We start from the raw sequence: 15,059 nt of genomic DNA, 5'->3' as shown, positions 1-15,059 counted from the left end.
TACGGTTAGCTGGCATACAATATGTCCGTGAATATTATTGCCAGCACAAAACAACGAACCATCATAGATGGATGAAAATAAATAGTTTCCACTAAAGACGTGCTTGGAATTCTAATTGGACCACCTCGAAATTTTAGACAATTACTAAAGATCGAAAGTTCCAATACAAAGTTGACTTGCATCTTCACTCGTTTCAGACATATTTCTTCTTAATCTTTTTGAAGCTTGACATGGTGCAATTTTTCCTCAACCACTGCACCTGCAGCATATGGTTATCTAGGTGTCTCATTGTGCAATAGTAGTACCAAATATTAACTCATATTTTTTTTTTAGGAAACACACTCACACACACGCACCTACACTCACCAATATGAACGCACGCACGCACACGCTACCCCTGTGAGCATTTTCGAGAGACTGAGCCACCGGCCGATCATCTTGAGATTGACGAAGTCACCACAGGCGTCTCGTAGTTGACGAGTACGTCACTCACACTGAAAGCACAACGCCGGTTAAAGCCTGGAATAAATACAGTAAATGCGAACACCCATGCCAAGTCTGAGACTTGAACCTGGGTGCGCTGGTTCCACCACAAGGAACCAATCACCTGAGTTAGGCTCAGTTCGCAGTATTAACTCATCTTGGTATTGAAGATGTGTACTTTGGAAGACTCTTTTCTTAAACCCAAGTTCTACCTATTTCACTCTTAGTTCTACGCATGACTCACTGACTTTAGGTGCTTGAGATCTTCTTTAGTGTGCGACCTACCTAACAATATATTGGCTCCTTATTTTTGGATTTATCTTCTCCGAAAATCGGTTCCAGCTGAATTTTTCAGAGAAGCCATAGCAAACAAAAAAAATCCCTGCAAAACTATATTGTCCCTTTCTTTTTTTGTTTCCTCGAATTTGAGCTTCTTGTTCGTAATAGGTGCGAAATGAGTCAAGATGCAAATGTCAACTTTGTATTGCAACTTTCAATCTTTAGTAACCATTTATGGTTTCGAAGACTTTCCAATTAGAATCCCGAGCATATCTTCTAGTGGGAAATATTTATTTACATTCATTGGTGATCTGTTGTTTGGTGCTAACAATTAAATATCCACAGACCTCATGAATGCTAGCTAACTCGGACACACCGCAAGTCATGTGTGTCATTTCTCGATTCGACAACCGGCCCTAGCTTCGTCCAGCGTGGAAGCCCTAGCTCTGCCACATGGACCATGACATGGCATACCAAGTCCATGAAAAGGCCTCACGGCATGTGAGAAATAACTTGTGCCCTTTTTAGCCGTATAAGTATACAAATTGGAGTCATACAACATGTAGACGTACCGCACCATGGCTCTAGAGAAGAATTTGTTGGTTCCAGATTTTTAGTTTGCATTGTCTTTTCCCATTTCCCCGTGGACAAGCGTTTAGGTGTCCAGTGGTACTTGATTGCGTCTTGCCTATTCTCATCCTCGTCGACGCACACCACCATCGGTCTCGCCGTCGCCGCATTATTTCTCCATTCCTAAACCCGGCAGGAAAATTAATCAGCCAGCCGCAATTGTGCTTCCTTTTTCGCGCTGACAAGTACCCTCAGTGTCTTGTTCCCATCCGTTTTTTGCTCGCCACGAACCGATTCCTTCACCATATCCGGTTTAAGCAACCCATCGCCCCCCAGCTCACCATCAAACCTTGCTTTGTCCCCATCGTCCAACCCATCGCCTCTGCTCCTCCCCTTTGCTGGTAACAGATACTAGCTAGCTCACCTCTACCCCTCATCTCATTGGAATTCCATCTTACATCCGCAAGTGTCCTTTCTCTACTGCTCCAACATCAATCATCTCGAGAAAGGGTTGGAGTAAAGTTGAGTAGGCGGCCCTCACCATGGGTGAGTGGGATTGCTTGTTGGGGGTCCCTTAGAGTCAGGACATGTGGTCAGCAGTTAAACAACTCACTTGAGCTCCAGTGGTAGCTACAACAACAGAGCCGGTGGCTCTAGGCCGCTTGGCAGGGAGTGTGTTATGTCGACTTAGGAAGTGAGTGGATGCCTTGTTAACGCGTTGATGATGCACCAACAAGACATCAGCAACAGGACCGCCAAGGGTAGGCTCCAGACTGTCGTCTCTAACAATGTCATCATCGGAGTCTCTAGGAAGTTTAGGACGAAGATCGACTGCTCCCACATTAAGAACTTTCTAAAGCACGTGAAGGTTATCTTCTATGAACGTGAAAGTCAATTCACCAAGAAGAGCAGGATCAAGTGGAACTAAGACACCAGGAGGTTCCATGCCGATCTACAAGTTTTGAGAACAATTCATCGAGTTCTGTGTGGGACACTGGTCAAGTCAAATCTATAGCTGTTGCAAGTCAGCTACCTGATTTGACTTTTGATTTTATCTTGTAGAAAAAACAAGAAGCCAAGAAACCGCCCTGCTACCTCGATGTGCATGCGACGCCCCATGTCGGCCCACCATCCACCCCCGCTCCCACCCCTCCCGCCCACCATCCACCCCCGCCCTGCCCTCGTTGCGTGCCCACCACCTCCGTGCCTCACCTTAGCCGGTAACAGCCGCGAGCTCCACCTCTACCCCTTCTCATTGTCGGAATCCTATGCAGATCCGCAATCGCCCTTTCGCTGCTCCTTCACCGGTCACCCTGTCCGAGCCGAGGTTTGAGTGAAGTTGAGTTGGTGAGTGGGATTGCCTGCTGGGGATCCTGTGGAATTGGGAGATGCTCAGCACTTCCACAGACTACTTGCGCTCCGGTGGCAGCGACTTCAATGGAGGCAATGGCTCTAGGCCATTCGGGAGGGAGTCCGTTTCATGGACCGAGGAAATGAGAGGATACCTCATCGACGCACTTCTGCATCAGCAGGTCATTGGGGACAGGACCGCCGAGGGCAGGTTCCACAAAACCGCCTTCAACAATGTCATCAACTTGGTCTCTGGAAAATTCGGGGCCAACATCGACCGCTGCCACATAAAGAACCGTCTCAAGCATGTGAAGGATACTTTCCATGAATGTGAGAGTCTCTTCAGTAAGGAGAGCGGCATAATGTGGGTCACCAGTCAAGTCAAATGTATAGTTGTTGCGAGTTGCGGAACTGATTTAACTTCTTATTTGATCTAGTAGAAAAAAATAGAAGCAAAGAGAAGGATGACGAAGACTATCAACCATTATGATAGGTTGTTAGAATTAGTTGGCAAGGATTGGGAGAGCTTCCAGCGGTTGTTAGTCGAAAAGTGAATCCAAAACAGAAGGCACGAATAGAACCATCAAAAGAGAGACCTCTGGATTGACTTTTGGACTCACGGTCACCGGTGATCTCTCCCTATCGTTATCAAATAATTCTAAAAACCTATCATAATGGTTAATAGTCTTTCGTCATCCATTTCTTGGCTTCTAGCTTTTCTCTACAATATCAAATCAAAAGTTATATCAAGTCCTCCACACGCAACAGCTATAGCCGTGACTTGACTTGTAACCCACACAGACCTTGATAAATTATCTACGAACTTGTGGATCGGCATGGAACCTCCTCGTGCCATGGTTCCACTTTATTAAGCTCTCCTTATTGAAGAGATTCTGACATTCATCGAAGGTATCCTTCATGTGCTTGAGGCGGTGTTTAATGTGGGAGCGGTCAATATTCACCCTAAACTTCGCACACACCATGTTAATGACATTGTGAAAAGCGATTTCCAGGAACATGCCCTTGGGTTATGTTCCCAATGTCCTGCAGGTGCAGCAGAGCGTCGACAAGGTATCCACTAATTTCCCCAGGCCACGTAACACACTCCCTCCCGAGTGTCCTGGAGCCATAGCCTGCATTGATGTAGCTGTCGTCTGGGCACAAGTAATATGTGGATGTGTTAAGTATCTCTCAATTCCACTGGATTCCCGGCGAGCTATCCCGCTTGCCTACTCAACTTCACCCAAACCATGCCGGCGCGACCGATCGAAAAGCAACGACAAGGGAATTGCGGATCAGGGATTTGATTCCGGCGAGGAGGAGGGGGAGAGATGGAGTTCTCGGCTGCTTCCAGCGAAGGGGAGGCACAGAGGCAGTGGGCTGGACAACGGAGGCTGAGCGGGGATTGATGGTGGGATGGGAAAGGGAAAAGAGAGTACGTACGGTTTGGGGCAACCGAAATTCTGAAACCAACGGAAGTAGTACATGGAGTATGCATGTGTACGTGTCATATGGCTCCAATGCATGTGCCATACTCGGTTAAAAGGACACAACCAATTGCTCATCTGCCGCAAGGCCTTTGCACGCGTGGACCTGGTCTGCGAGGTCACTACCCACGTGAGAGAGCTGAGGCTTCCACGTTGGACAGAGCTAGGGGAGATCGTCGAATGGGGAAAGGACACGCAAAACTTATGATGTGCTGGAGTGAGCTGGCATTCCTTAGGTCTGTGAATATTTTATTTTCAACACCGAACAACCAACCATCATAAATGGATGGAAACAAATATTTTCCACCCAAAGATATGTTTGGAATTCTAACTGGATCACCCACTAAATTATTCCATAAGTTTTGTATTAGCTAACTCAGACACATCGTAAATTATCCAAGACCCGGTAGATACCAGCTAACTCAGACACATCGTAAGTCTTGCGTGTCACCTCTCATTTCGATGACCGACCCTAGTTCGGTACTACATGGCAGCCTTAGCTCTGCTACGTGGACCATGTCGTTCACATGGAATTTGTGAGTAGTTCATCTCAAGCGCTCACCACACGTGTCAATTCTCTGTGTCACTCCCCTCTTTACGGCAGTAAACAACAATTCATGAATTGAACTAGCATGATGCGATTGAAAATTTAAGCAAAAAAGATTCCAAATTAACCATAGAATATATGAAAACCTTTCTTATCGATTAGAACTGGCAAAAATGACCTGAAAATTGAATTTGACAATTTAGAGAGGCATGTGAAAAAGAACTAGGATTTGTAGTGCATTCTAACTTGAATCGATCCAAAATTGTCATGACACAAAAGGATATATAATTTGAACCTTTTAGATATCGCAAGTGTTGATACAAATGGTAAAATCCTTGGTTTGTGTACCATTACCTTCACGAGAATATGGCGATGCTTCTTTTCGGTGGTTTCACGATGCCAAATTCCAGCAGGTATATTTATGTTTATTGCCCCTGTTGTGATGCACCCAAAGATCTGAAATTTCGGATTAGAAAAATTAGTGATAGATAAACTAGGAGTTGGAATGATTCAAACTTGAATGGATGTTCACTTTCAAAATGCAAAAAGATCTAGAAACCGGAACCAAATTGAGAGAAACGGAGGCGAGAGACTAACCGATAGGTGGATTCACCCCCATTGGAACACGCCATAACCATCCAGATCTGCTTCTTGGGTGGGTTACAGAAGTGCCTTGTCGGCTGCGAGTCCTTCCTTGGGGCGCCGCCGTCGAAGCAGGTCATGAGCGACGGTGATATGTGATCTTTCTATTGACGAAGCTCTATGGGGAGGGATGAACTGTGCGCGGCAGCGCTAAAGGGAAGAGAGAAAACCTAATGTTCCTTTCTTCGTGTTTGATGGCTTTATAAGGGGAGCAAGAACCTAATACCACACCCTCTGCGCTAGCTGGGCCGGCCCAACACTGAAGTAAAACAGGCCCAACACTGAAGTAGACCCAACACTGAAGTAATCCAGCAATGATAAAGAAATCGGAGTAGCATGTTACTATTGGTGTCTTTCCTTGATTGTTATCTCTTCTTTACCCTTCATTATCCTCTTCACGGCTATGTCAAGCTGCCCAAATTACCCACCAAGTTGTTTGAAGAGTCTTGACTAGCTATTGACTTCGGATCTAGGTCGCCTAACTTTCCATTCTAGCGGAGTCATAGACTCCACCCTATTAACTGGACAACTAATTGGCAACTACCGTTCATCAGATCTTTCCCTGCCCAAAGGATTCCACGTTCGATTGATATCTGAATCCATCACAAATCTACATTTGGTGACATAATTCCTTGTCATTTTGTCCCTCTCTCCGGCAACCACCCCATCTGTGCAGACGGCAATCTCCGTCAAAACAAATTAGGCTAGGGATTTCAAGTTGGAACACACAATTATTTTACTGACACTGTTACTAGCACACTGCATTCTTTGTTGAGAGAGAAGACCATCATGCCGGATGTATTATTCTTCAAAAAATAGTTAAAATAGTTTGGCGTGTCGTTTTTAAGACAACATTTTTCTGTACAACTATTTATGCTATTGTCTTGTGTGCTGGAAGCATTCCAATTTTGTTTCCATATAATACTACAGGGAAAACATTGGGCTTCTTGGATTAACAAAAGTTGATCAGATATCAACTGGATTTATATGATTTTCTAAATAAAGTACTCAAATCGGCGTCGTGGTTCTTGTCAAACGGCAGCATTGACACGTCGTACCAAGTTGCACCAACCAACAGGATGCCGCCACGCGAGCAGGGACCAACCACGCAAGCAATCCCCCTCGCGCGTCAGACTGCCGTCCAGTGCACATTCAACGGTCCAGATAGCGCCACGCGGGAAACCAATAATTATTTCTCGTATTAGCTCAGCCCGAAAAGAACCCCATCAAGAGAGAGCTCCTCAAATCAAATGGCAACTCTCCCAATCCCGAAGACGACGACCCGAGTCGGCTCATACTGATCGCTTCTAGAAGCTTCCAGAAGGCTCCGGCGCGCCATGGCCGCGCCCTTCTTCTCCACGCCCTTCCAGCCTTACGTCTACCAGGCCAGTGCTCCTCCTTGTGCGATCTGAACCTCTCTCGCAGTGTTCTTGTCCCCGCATAGATGCTAGGTCTAGATTCGAGGTCCTGGGGCTGGATCCGTCCGATCCGTGCTGCTATGTCCCTTATTGGAGATCTCTCGATCTTATTCGGTCTGAATTGTGTGGGTATTGTTTTCAGAGCCAACAAGGATCTGTGACGGCGTTTCAGATATCCGGTGGAGATGTGCAGGTCGTGCAGGTAAGTTCCGGTGCTTAATTTATCACTGTCGTGTTCTATCTTCAGATGAATTGAGTCGCGGTCGTTTGTGACTATTGGTGGGAAATTATTTCCAGGTAATGGTGAAGTCACATGAGAAGTTGACTGTGAAACCAGGTACCTTAATTGACTAGCTTCTGTTCTGCAGCTGAAATCTTCTCAGCTTCCATGCTTAACCAGTATATTTTGCGTGGCATGCCAAATAAACTTCTTACTTAGTTGTTCCAGCCTTGTATTTGTGTTCCATTTGGCAATTATAATTTATGCCATGCCGTCAGTTGTATGTTATGACAAAACCATAAAAATCTGATGCCTACCTATGGCAATTCAATTAGGGTTTTGTTCAGTAGCACCTTTTAACTGTAAACCTCTCCTAAAAAAATCAGTGTGCATCAACTATGCGGTTGTTATATCTCTTTTTTTGCTTTATGCTAATCCTGTGACGGTCCTAGAGGTTGCTAGGTATAATTTTCTCCATTACTTTACCTTTTAGGTACAATGTGCTACATGTCTGGGAACATTCAGATGGACAATAATTACTTGCATGAAAATGATGGAGGCATGTGGCAGTGGATATTTGGAAAAAGCATAACCAGCACAGTTTTCTTCAATCCTGGCCCTGATGATGGATATGTTGGGATTTCTGCACCATTTCCTGGGAGGATACTGCCGGTTAGTATCTCTTATCAGTAAAGCCATTATGTCGTTTAGAATCTTAGTATCACCTTGTTACTTTTGTAGCTTAGCTCTTAGCTGTTTGTCCACTTTCCATACAAAGTCATATGTTGCCCATGCGAATTTCATCACTACTTTCTGCCTATCATTAAAAATCGTAAAGGTCCTATTTGTGAGAAATTTCATGACTATATATACTATTCAGCGTACTTATAAGTTATAATTGCCTGATGAACAGTTATCACCTTTTCTCCGTTAAATCCTCTGTTTGCAATTTTTTCTGACACTTGTTTGTTTATCATATTTAATGCCTGAGATGTAATGATTTAATGGTTACAGAAAATTAAGAGTGCCTTGTGCTAGATAAATAGAAAATTAAGAGTGCCTTGTGCCTTGTTTACTCTATTTCTTGTTGCAAGAGTGCCTTGTACTAGAGTTACCAGTTAACCTCACCTGCATACATTGAATTTCGGTCCTTTAGCATGCAATAATAAGATAAATTTTCTTGGTACTAATAGGGGGACATTAAATTCAAACTTATTTGTAAATATGAGTTTGTTTGATTTATTTGTGTTTCTTGGCTTTAAGCATGTACTAATAGGGAGTATATGCTAAGCTATACAAGAGGTAGATACAGCGTTGCCTTGTTAAACCAGTAAATTTATGCAGTCATCAAATATAGTTACCTGATTTATTTGGCTATCTTAAGGAACAGATTACCTGTGTTATTAACCAAAACTGCCTTCTTAGTCATCATACTATAATTTCCTGCTTTTGTCACAGATAGATTTGGCGAACTTTGGTGGGGAACTTCTTAGCCAGGTAAGTTGTCTTGAAGGTTGTTATTTTCTTACAGAACAGTTGCAAGTACCTAATATTGTACAAAATTACAGGCAGATGCTTTTCTTTGCTCAGTCAATGATGTGTCCGTCACAAGTACAGCTGATCAGAGACCGCGGAACAATGAAATTGGCGCAGAGGTAGGGTAACTTTTAAGGTACCTTATTGATTTCCAGATCATGTGGGTCCTGCAAGTGTCTTTAGTTTGTTTGTGCATGCTACTGGACAACTTGTATGCTAGGAAATGAAAGGTCTACATTGCTTCTACAGATGATCCTGAAACAGAAGCTTAGAGGTCAAGGGATGGCCTTCATTGTCGGCGGTGGATCAGGTACAATTCATTTCACCTTTACATGTCTTGTCATTGCTATCAGTACCTGAAACTGCACTCTTATTGATGCTCAGTAGCAATGTAAGAAGACCAGAATACTCTAGGTGTTAAATAAAAGCTTTAGGACATGTTGATGATGTGATACATTGCTGAAACCTGAAAGATAACATGGTAAATTTTACCTTTTACTCAAATATGGATGCTGTCAACATAGGGATACTTAGTGCAACATCTGGTCGGGTATGTTTAGTTGTTTGCATGTTTTTGTCGATTTGTTACCAGCTAGATTTTCTTTAAGGAGTCAATATCGAATTTATTTCACGCAAGCATGAAACCTGCTGTTTGGTGCCATTTTTGTTTTGGTGCAAACAAATTATTGTAACTTATGTAAGTTCGACAGGTTGCTCTAACTTTGGGAGATTTTGCTCTTTACTTTTGCTAGTAATGCAGAAAATTCTTGCTCCCCGGGAGGTAATTACTGTTGATGCTGCTTGTATTGTCGCTATGACAACCACCATCAATTTTCAGTTAAAGAACCATACCCAACTAAGAAGAGCAGTCTTCGGGGTGAGTATACCTTCTCTTCCCCTTCTACCTGTTTCCATTCCTTTGTTTCCTTGCGCTGAGGACCATCATCTTATGCAGGGCGACAACCAGCTTACAGCATCTCTTACAGGACCCGGTGTGGTTTTCATTCAGAGCCTACCCTTCACTCGGCTCTCACAGCGCATTGCGAGGTAAGAATGATACTGCAACACAATCTCTTCCAACAATCCTTGCTAGTAGCTGACCATAGAGTGCCTTGTTGTACATTCGAGCAGTAGATCAATGGCGGCCCCAAGCTTGAGAGACAACCCCAAGTTCTTCATCCAGATCGTCATGTTCTTCTTCCTCGCATATGTCATGATTGTATCATCAATAATTCTGACGGATGTCTAGATGCTGCTAGAGGCGAGCATTTTGTGTAATCCTCCTAGAGATGTTCCTTGAAATTTGGAAGAGTAAAAGTTGTTACAGCTTACAGAAGAATTCTCCCTCCCCCGTGTAGATGTTGTGGGTCTGAGCAAAGCTTGAGAAGACATCGCTCAACTCTTGTTAGAAAACATAGTTGGAAGTTTTATCATATTCAGCGACGGGCCTTTGTTCGTGTGTAGAGACAGCAAGTTGAAGTTGCACATGCTACATGTTACAGTGAATATACATTTGAGACTTTTGACTTGTATCCTGCTTAGTAGATCCATCGATAATAGTGTTGATACATTTCTGTACTCGCAGTTCAGAGTATCTCGGAAAACAAACAAACGTGAATGGGTGATGCCTTTTCAAAGACAAGGGCTTGATGCGCACAGTTCGCTCAACACTCGTGTTATTGTTTGCACACTGCTGATTTCACATATTTTGCAGGAGACGGAAACTGCTGATTTTCACGTATCTTACATGAGAAATGCTCATTTTCACATATTTTACAGGAGACGAACAAGCGTGATGCATCATTTTATTCGCACAGTACAGACTACAACAGACTTCGTACAGTACAGACTACTTACAACAGACCCAAAGTACACCTCTGCTGCGCGCTCGGCCGGAGCGGGACGTACGGTCGCCCACAGGACTCTAAAACGAAAGGAGGCTACGGCCTACGCGCGCTCCTGGTTGAGCCGCGCCGCCGTGGTCACCGCGTCCGCCACGCCGCCCGGCGTGGTCGACATGTTGGGCTTGTTCCGGATCTCAGCCGACACGACCCTCTCGGCATCCTCCCTCGTCGCCCCCTTGTCCGCCGGCAGCTTGCTCCTCGCATCCTGCCGTGCAAAACACCGTCGTCGTTAATCGGTACTGCACTCCGTAACGATAATGAGCAAGCAAGTAGAGTATAGGCGGAGCTTACCGAGAGGACGTCCCGGAGCTTGACCTTGTTCGCGTCGCACATGGTGCGGTCGTTCATGTCCGCGGCCGACTGCGCCGTGGCCGCGACGCCCCCCGGGACGGTCTCGTCGGACCCCGTGGCGCGCGTCTCGGCGGCCATGATGGCCGCCGCATCGCTCTGGTCCACGGGCTTCCCGCCCGCGGCCGAGGCCGCGGCGGCCTCGAGCGCGCGCCCGATCGTCACGGCGTCCTTGCCCAGCGCGCCGCCGGGGGCCGTAGCGGCCACGGGCTCGGGCGCGACGAACTGGCCCACGGTCTGCCCAGCCACGGACTCGGTGACGACGCGGCGGCCTGGGAGCTGGGTCTCGGTGACGGCCACGCCCTCGTCGGCGGCCAGGCCGGAGAGCTGCCCACGGCCCACGTGGCCGGCGCGCGCGTTGACCGTGGCGGCGGACTGCATGGCCGCGGCCGGCCCGCCCTTCTGCGTCTGGCCCAGGCCCAGCACGGAGTCCTCTGCGGACTGCATCAGCGCCGCGTCCCTCGGCGCCACGGGCTGCGCCGCTAGGGAGCCGGAGACGTCGAACACGTCGCCGTACTTGACGGGCCTGTCCTGCGGCGGCTGCCGGGCCTTCTCGCCCTCGGCCTCGGACATCCTCCTCGGCTGCCCCTGGCTCATGTCGGGCCCCCTCGATCGGTTACACTGAAAACTGCTTGGCGTGGAAGTGTGGGAGTGTCGGGGTTGGGTTGTGGTGGCAGTGCGGCATGCTCGGTTCTTTATACGCGCGGCGAGGGGCGGCGCAGCAGAGCAGGAGGAGACACGTAAGGACGAGGGCCGCACGTACGTGGCCGAGCCCCCGAGCTACATTTGAGCGCGCGCGTCCGTGGCACCGCAACGCAAATCGGCACATAGTGCCTCCTTGTCCGTTATTATCGCCGCTCGTCCTGTAAAAAAAGGTAAAGTTATCGCCGCTCATCCAGACGTGCGGCCGTTGGATCTTAACGCGAGATGGCCAGCCTATAGTAGCCTCGCAGGAGAAAGAAAAAGAGTTTCTTGCCGTGCACATAATAGCCTTTGGCATGTCTAATTTAGCAAGGTTCAGAGATGATCAAGACAGATTCCGTGTTTGCTCCATCAATGTCTGCTACAGAGTACTCAGATCGAAACCACGCACGCAATCCCCGATTCATGGGCTCGTCGTCGGGAACGCCCGCGCGGACGCCGTTCCCGGACTGCCTCGTCCACGAGGCGGGCACCGGCTTCATCCTCGGTGGCACGTTCGGCTCAGCCTTCCACTTCCTCGGGGGCCTCCGCAACTCGCCCGCCGGCCACCGCCTCGCCGGCGGCGCCCAGGCCGTCGGCGCGAACGCGCCCCGCCTCGCCGGCTCTGCGACAGGCTTTTTCGTCCTCTTTTCCGCCGTCGAGAACGCCGCGTTGTACGCGCGCGGGAAGGACGACCCGTGGAACACCATCGTCGCCTCCGCCGGCGCCAACGGCCTCCGCTCCATGCGCAGAGGGGCCAGGGCTGCTTGCAGATCCGCGCTCGTTGGCGCCGCCATCTGGGGCTTCTTCGAGGCTGTCGCCATCGGTCTCCATCACCCACTCCCTCCACCCTGACAGCTGCGCTAGATGTGGCTGCAGATGAGGTTTCGGTCGCTGAGTGGCCGCCGGCGTGCAGTTTCTCTAATTTACCGTATGAACAACTGGAGTACTAGTAGATGATTTCTTTCCTGCTCAAGTTTCTGTTTTGTGACGGTTCTCTTGGAAGTGACGGTGAGTCCGTGAGCGATGATTTATCCATCGACCTGTTGTTGCATCTTGCATGCTTTGAACACGGATGGATGCATGGTAGTTTCAGGGCTTGTCAGGCGAGATTTGTCAGTTACATCAATGCCGGCCACAATGCAATACTGCACGATCTCTGTGAAGAAGATGTAAGGCTAAGGAAAACCTATGCCAAAAAAGTCTTGCATTTTAGCAGTACTCCTGTACGTACTTATATTTCAGATTTCAGAATTCTCCAACAGTGACGAAACACTACGGAAAAAAGCCATGCTACTGACAAGCAAGGCACCGCACTTCAGTAGTATGACCGCCTTTGGAATCCCTTCCCGATCGACGCTGCAAATTATTCGATACACTTGATTAAAACTACGACGACTCCACGGCCGACGATAACCAGTGATCCTCCGAATGGTCCATCAGGATTCAGGAACAGTCCGTAATGGTTTTGCCGACGAGCACGTCCTCTTGGTTGTGCCTCGCCGCCGCCGCAAGCGCCTCGCCCACCCCGTACGGCTTGCCCCTCGCCGCAGCGCCATCCGGTGCGCCGTGCGCCGCCTCCGCCTCCGCCACGGCTGCCGCGTCCTCCTCCGTCACCGCCTTGTCCGTCGGCAGCTTCGCCGTCGCGTTCCACTGGGACAGCAGACAACAGATCACGTCAATCCCAATCGATCCTCCAGATCCATCGATGTACGCAAACTAACGTTTATATGTACGTAGCCTACCGCGACGACGTCGGCGATGGTGACCTTGTCCTCCTCGCGCTCGGCCCCGGCGTTGGCGTCCGCCGCCGCCTGAGCCTGCTCGGCGACCCCGCCGGGGATGGGCGCGCCGACGGCGCGCGCCTCCGCAGCGCGTATCGCCGCCGCGTCCGACCGCTCCACGGGGTCGCCCCCGACGGCCCTCGCCGCCGCCTCCAGCGCCTCCGAGATCTTCACCTTGGTGTCGTACCCTTCGTCGACGACGCCATCGTCTCCCCTGTGCGCGAGCCGCTCGGCGACGAACTCGGCATCGTCCCTCGGGGCAACGGGCTCGGCGGCGAACTCCCGGCCCTGGTAACTGGGCTCGGCCTCGGAATAGACCCGGCAGTCTAGTCTGGACCGGGCTTCCGCCATGGCTCTGGCCTCCGGGCAAATGCTCTGCTCCCTTTTTCGCGCGCGCTTTGTCGTTGCGTGCGGCGATGCACAGTGCAAATTACTATTAGCAACCGGGTTTATAGCATGGGGGCAGACATGCCGGCGACGTGGCTGGAGAGTGACACGTGGAGATACGTGTCGACGATGGATCTATTGTGTTTTTCATAGGAGGGCCTGTTGCAGCGGAGGGCACGTGGGTCGAAGCCAAAGCCGGTTCGCATTTCCAAAATATTCCGGATTGGACACGTGGAAACATAACTGTTTTAGACGGTGGATCCCCGTGGCCCGGTTATAAGGAAAACCGGACTGAAAAAACAAATACAATGTCCGGGTTATTCTGGAAAAGCCGAACGAAAAACCGTGACAAAGAACAAACACATGACGAAATCGAAGAAACAAGCCGCTACCGCGAAGACGAGCCCCCTCCACTCCAATGACACCGAACAAGGAGCAACTCCTTGCGCCAGAGAAGGTAGGCAAAACTGGGCTTTTTCGATGACTGGAGCCAGAAGAGATTGCCCCGACAATAACAGCTTGAGCATCGGCAAGCCCGCGTCGCCCGAAGCCGCCCTCCCTGGCCAGGCCCCCCGCCGCAAGCATACTCGGCCGTCAAATGAGGACTCCAGACTTCCAGAGCAACGCCTCCAAGGAGGACACGACGTCCGAGGACGCCGCCGTTACCCGATCCAGAAACCGAATCAGAGCTTTCGCTCGGACACCTCATTTGCAAAGGGTGAGAAGTGGCGGAGCTGCACAACGACACCTTCAAGAAGATGGCGGCCACCTGGGACATGGAGCAGTTCCTTGGCCTCGTGTAACGACGGCGTTCCTGTTCGGCGTCATTGGAGTAGAGGGGGCTCGTCTTCGCGATCAGAAGAGCTGCTCCGACCAGAGGCCACTGCACCACCGTGAGCATCGGCGTAGCTCACCGAACGTCACGTGCCAAACCACCAACGAGCACCGGCCAGGGAGTCGCAACCACCCCACGCACCGGATCAGGCCATGCCAGCCTAGCCACACCAGCAGCGGAACATGGTAGCATGCCCAGGCCCGCTAGGCCCAGAGCGGGCCCACAACTCCGCAGACGGCGGCCGCACGCCACCACCACAGATCCCAGTAGCACGGCTACAGAACCAACGGGATCCGGCATCGCCTGTGGATCCATTTGGAAATGTCGGATATCAAAGAAACAACATCTATTTTGAATAGAATTTTCAATTTTCTATTGTGGCCAATAGATTTGGTACCCAAGTCCTCTACAATCCATGTAGATTTGGAATGATAGACATGCATTGATTGCGTTTAATACATATTTGAAACGGAGAGATTACAATTAAATGATGCACAATTTAAGAGAGACATTAAAAAGTGGCCTTATAATTTTGGAAAATTCAGACCATACATGTCTGAAAATGTAGTAATTAATCAATGCATCAGT

General features: G+C 49.0%; 4 protein-coding genes across 4 annotated transcripts; 2 read left to right on the top strand and 2 right to left on the bottom strand.

Moving 5' to 3' along the window:
• The first annotated feature begins 6,577 nt into the window (after positions 1-6,577).
• LOC100838340 lies at positions 6,578-10,110 on the top strand. The gene is made up of 10 exons (XM_003559625.4): positions 6,578-6,743; positions 6,919-6,978; positions 7,074-7,113; positions 7,490-7,668; positions 8,455-8,493; positions 8,565-8,651; positions 8,782-8,842; positions 9,285-9,409; positions 9,488-9,579; positions 9,664-10,110. Exons 1-10 carry the CDS (start codon positions 6,696-6,698, stop codon positions 9,779-9,781), a joined length of 849 nt encoding a protein of 282 aa, XP_003559673.1. The 5' UTR covers positions 6,578-6,695; the 3' UTR covers positions 9,782-10,110.
• Positions 10,111-10,448: 338 nt separating this feature from the next.
• On the bottom strand, positions 10,449-11,455 carry LOC112269998 (late embryogenesis abundant protein D-34-like). The gene is made up of 2 exons (XM_024457598.1): positions 10,728-11,455; positions 10,449-10,641 (listed from the first exon to the last, which is right to left on the bottom strand). The coding sequence occupies exons 1-2, from the start codon at positions 11,379-11,381 to the stop codon at positions 10,480-10,482; spliced, it is 816 nt and encodes a 271-aa protein (XP_024313366.1). The 5' UTR covers positions 11,382-11,455; the 3' UTR covers positions 10,449-10,479.
• A 352-nt stretch (positions 11,456-11,807) lies between these two features.
• LOC112269727 (mitochondrial import inner membrane translocase subunit TIM17-3-like) lies at positions 11,808-12,320 on the top strand. The gene has a single exon (XM_024456679.1). It carries the CDS (start codon positions 11,808-11,810, stop codon positions 12,318-12,320), a length of 513 nt encoding a protein of 170 aa, XP_024312447.1.
• Positions 12,321-12,885: 565 nt separating this feature from the next.
• On the bottom strand, positions 12,886-13,600 carry LOC100827620 (late embryogenesis abundant protein 3). The gene is made up of 2 exons (XM_024456677.1): positions 13,211-13,600; positions 12,886-13,118 (listed from the first exon to the last, which is right to left on the bottom strand). The coding sequence occupies exons 1-2, from the start codon at positions 13,598-13,600 to the stop codon at positions 12,912-12,914; spliced, it is 597 nt and encodes a 198-aa protein (XP_024312445.1). The 3' UTR covers positions 12,886-12,911.
• Between the last annotated feature and the right edge of the window lie 1,459 nt (positions 13,601-15,059).

The sequence above is a fragment of the Brachypodium distachyon genome, chromosome 1 (genome assembly GCF_000005505.3).
Source record: "Brachypodium distachyon strain Bd21 chromosome 1, Brachypodium_distachyon_v3.0, whole genome shotgun sequence".
In the NCBI taxonomy this organism is placed as follows: Eukaryota; Viridiplantae; Streptophyta; class Magnoliopsida; order Poales; family Poaceae; genus Brachypodium; species Brachypodium distachyon.
The sequence above is the reverse complement of the archived record's forward strand: the minus strand, read 5'-3'. Positions and strand labels throughout refer to the sequence as shown.

Coding starts and splice junctions, on each gene's coding strand:
- LOC100838340 (XM_003559625.4), top strand. CDS start 6,696: ATGGCCGCGCCCTTCTTCTCCACGCCCTTCCAGCCTTACGTCTACCAG. Junction 8,494..8,564: donor GTGGGGAACTTCTTAGCCAG/GTAAGTTGTCTT, acceptor ACAAAATTACAG/GCAGATGCTTTTCTTTGCTC. Junction 9,410..9,487: donor TAAGAAGAGCAGTCTTCGGG/GTGAGTATACCT, acceptor CATCTTATGCAG/GGCGACAACCAGCTTACAGC.
- LOC112269998 (XM_024457598.1), bottom strand. CDS start 11,381: ATGAGCCAGGGGCAGCCGAGGAGGATGTCCGAGGCCGAGGGCGAGAAG. Junction 10,642..10,727: donor AGCTCCGGGACGTCCTCTCG/GTAAGCTCCGCC, acceptor TTTGCACGGCAG/GATGCGAGGAGCAAGCTGCC.
- LOC112269727 (XM_024456679.1), top strand. CDS start 11,808: ATGATCAAGACAGATTCCGTGTTTGCTCCATCAATGTCTGCTACAGAG.
- LOC100827620 (XM_024456677.1), bottom strand. CDS start 13,600: ATGGCGGAAGCCCGGTCCAGACTAGACTGCCGGGTCTATTCCGAGGCC. Junction 13,119..13,210: donor CCATCGCCGACGTCGTCGCG/GTAGGCTACGTA, acceptor CTGCTGTCCCAG/TGGAACGCGACGGCGAAGCT.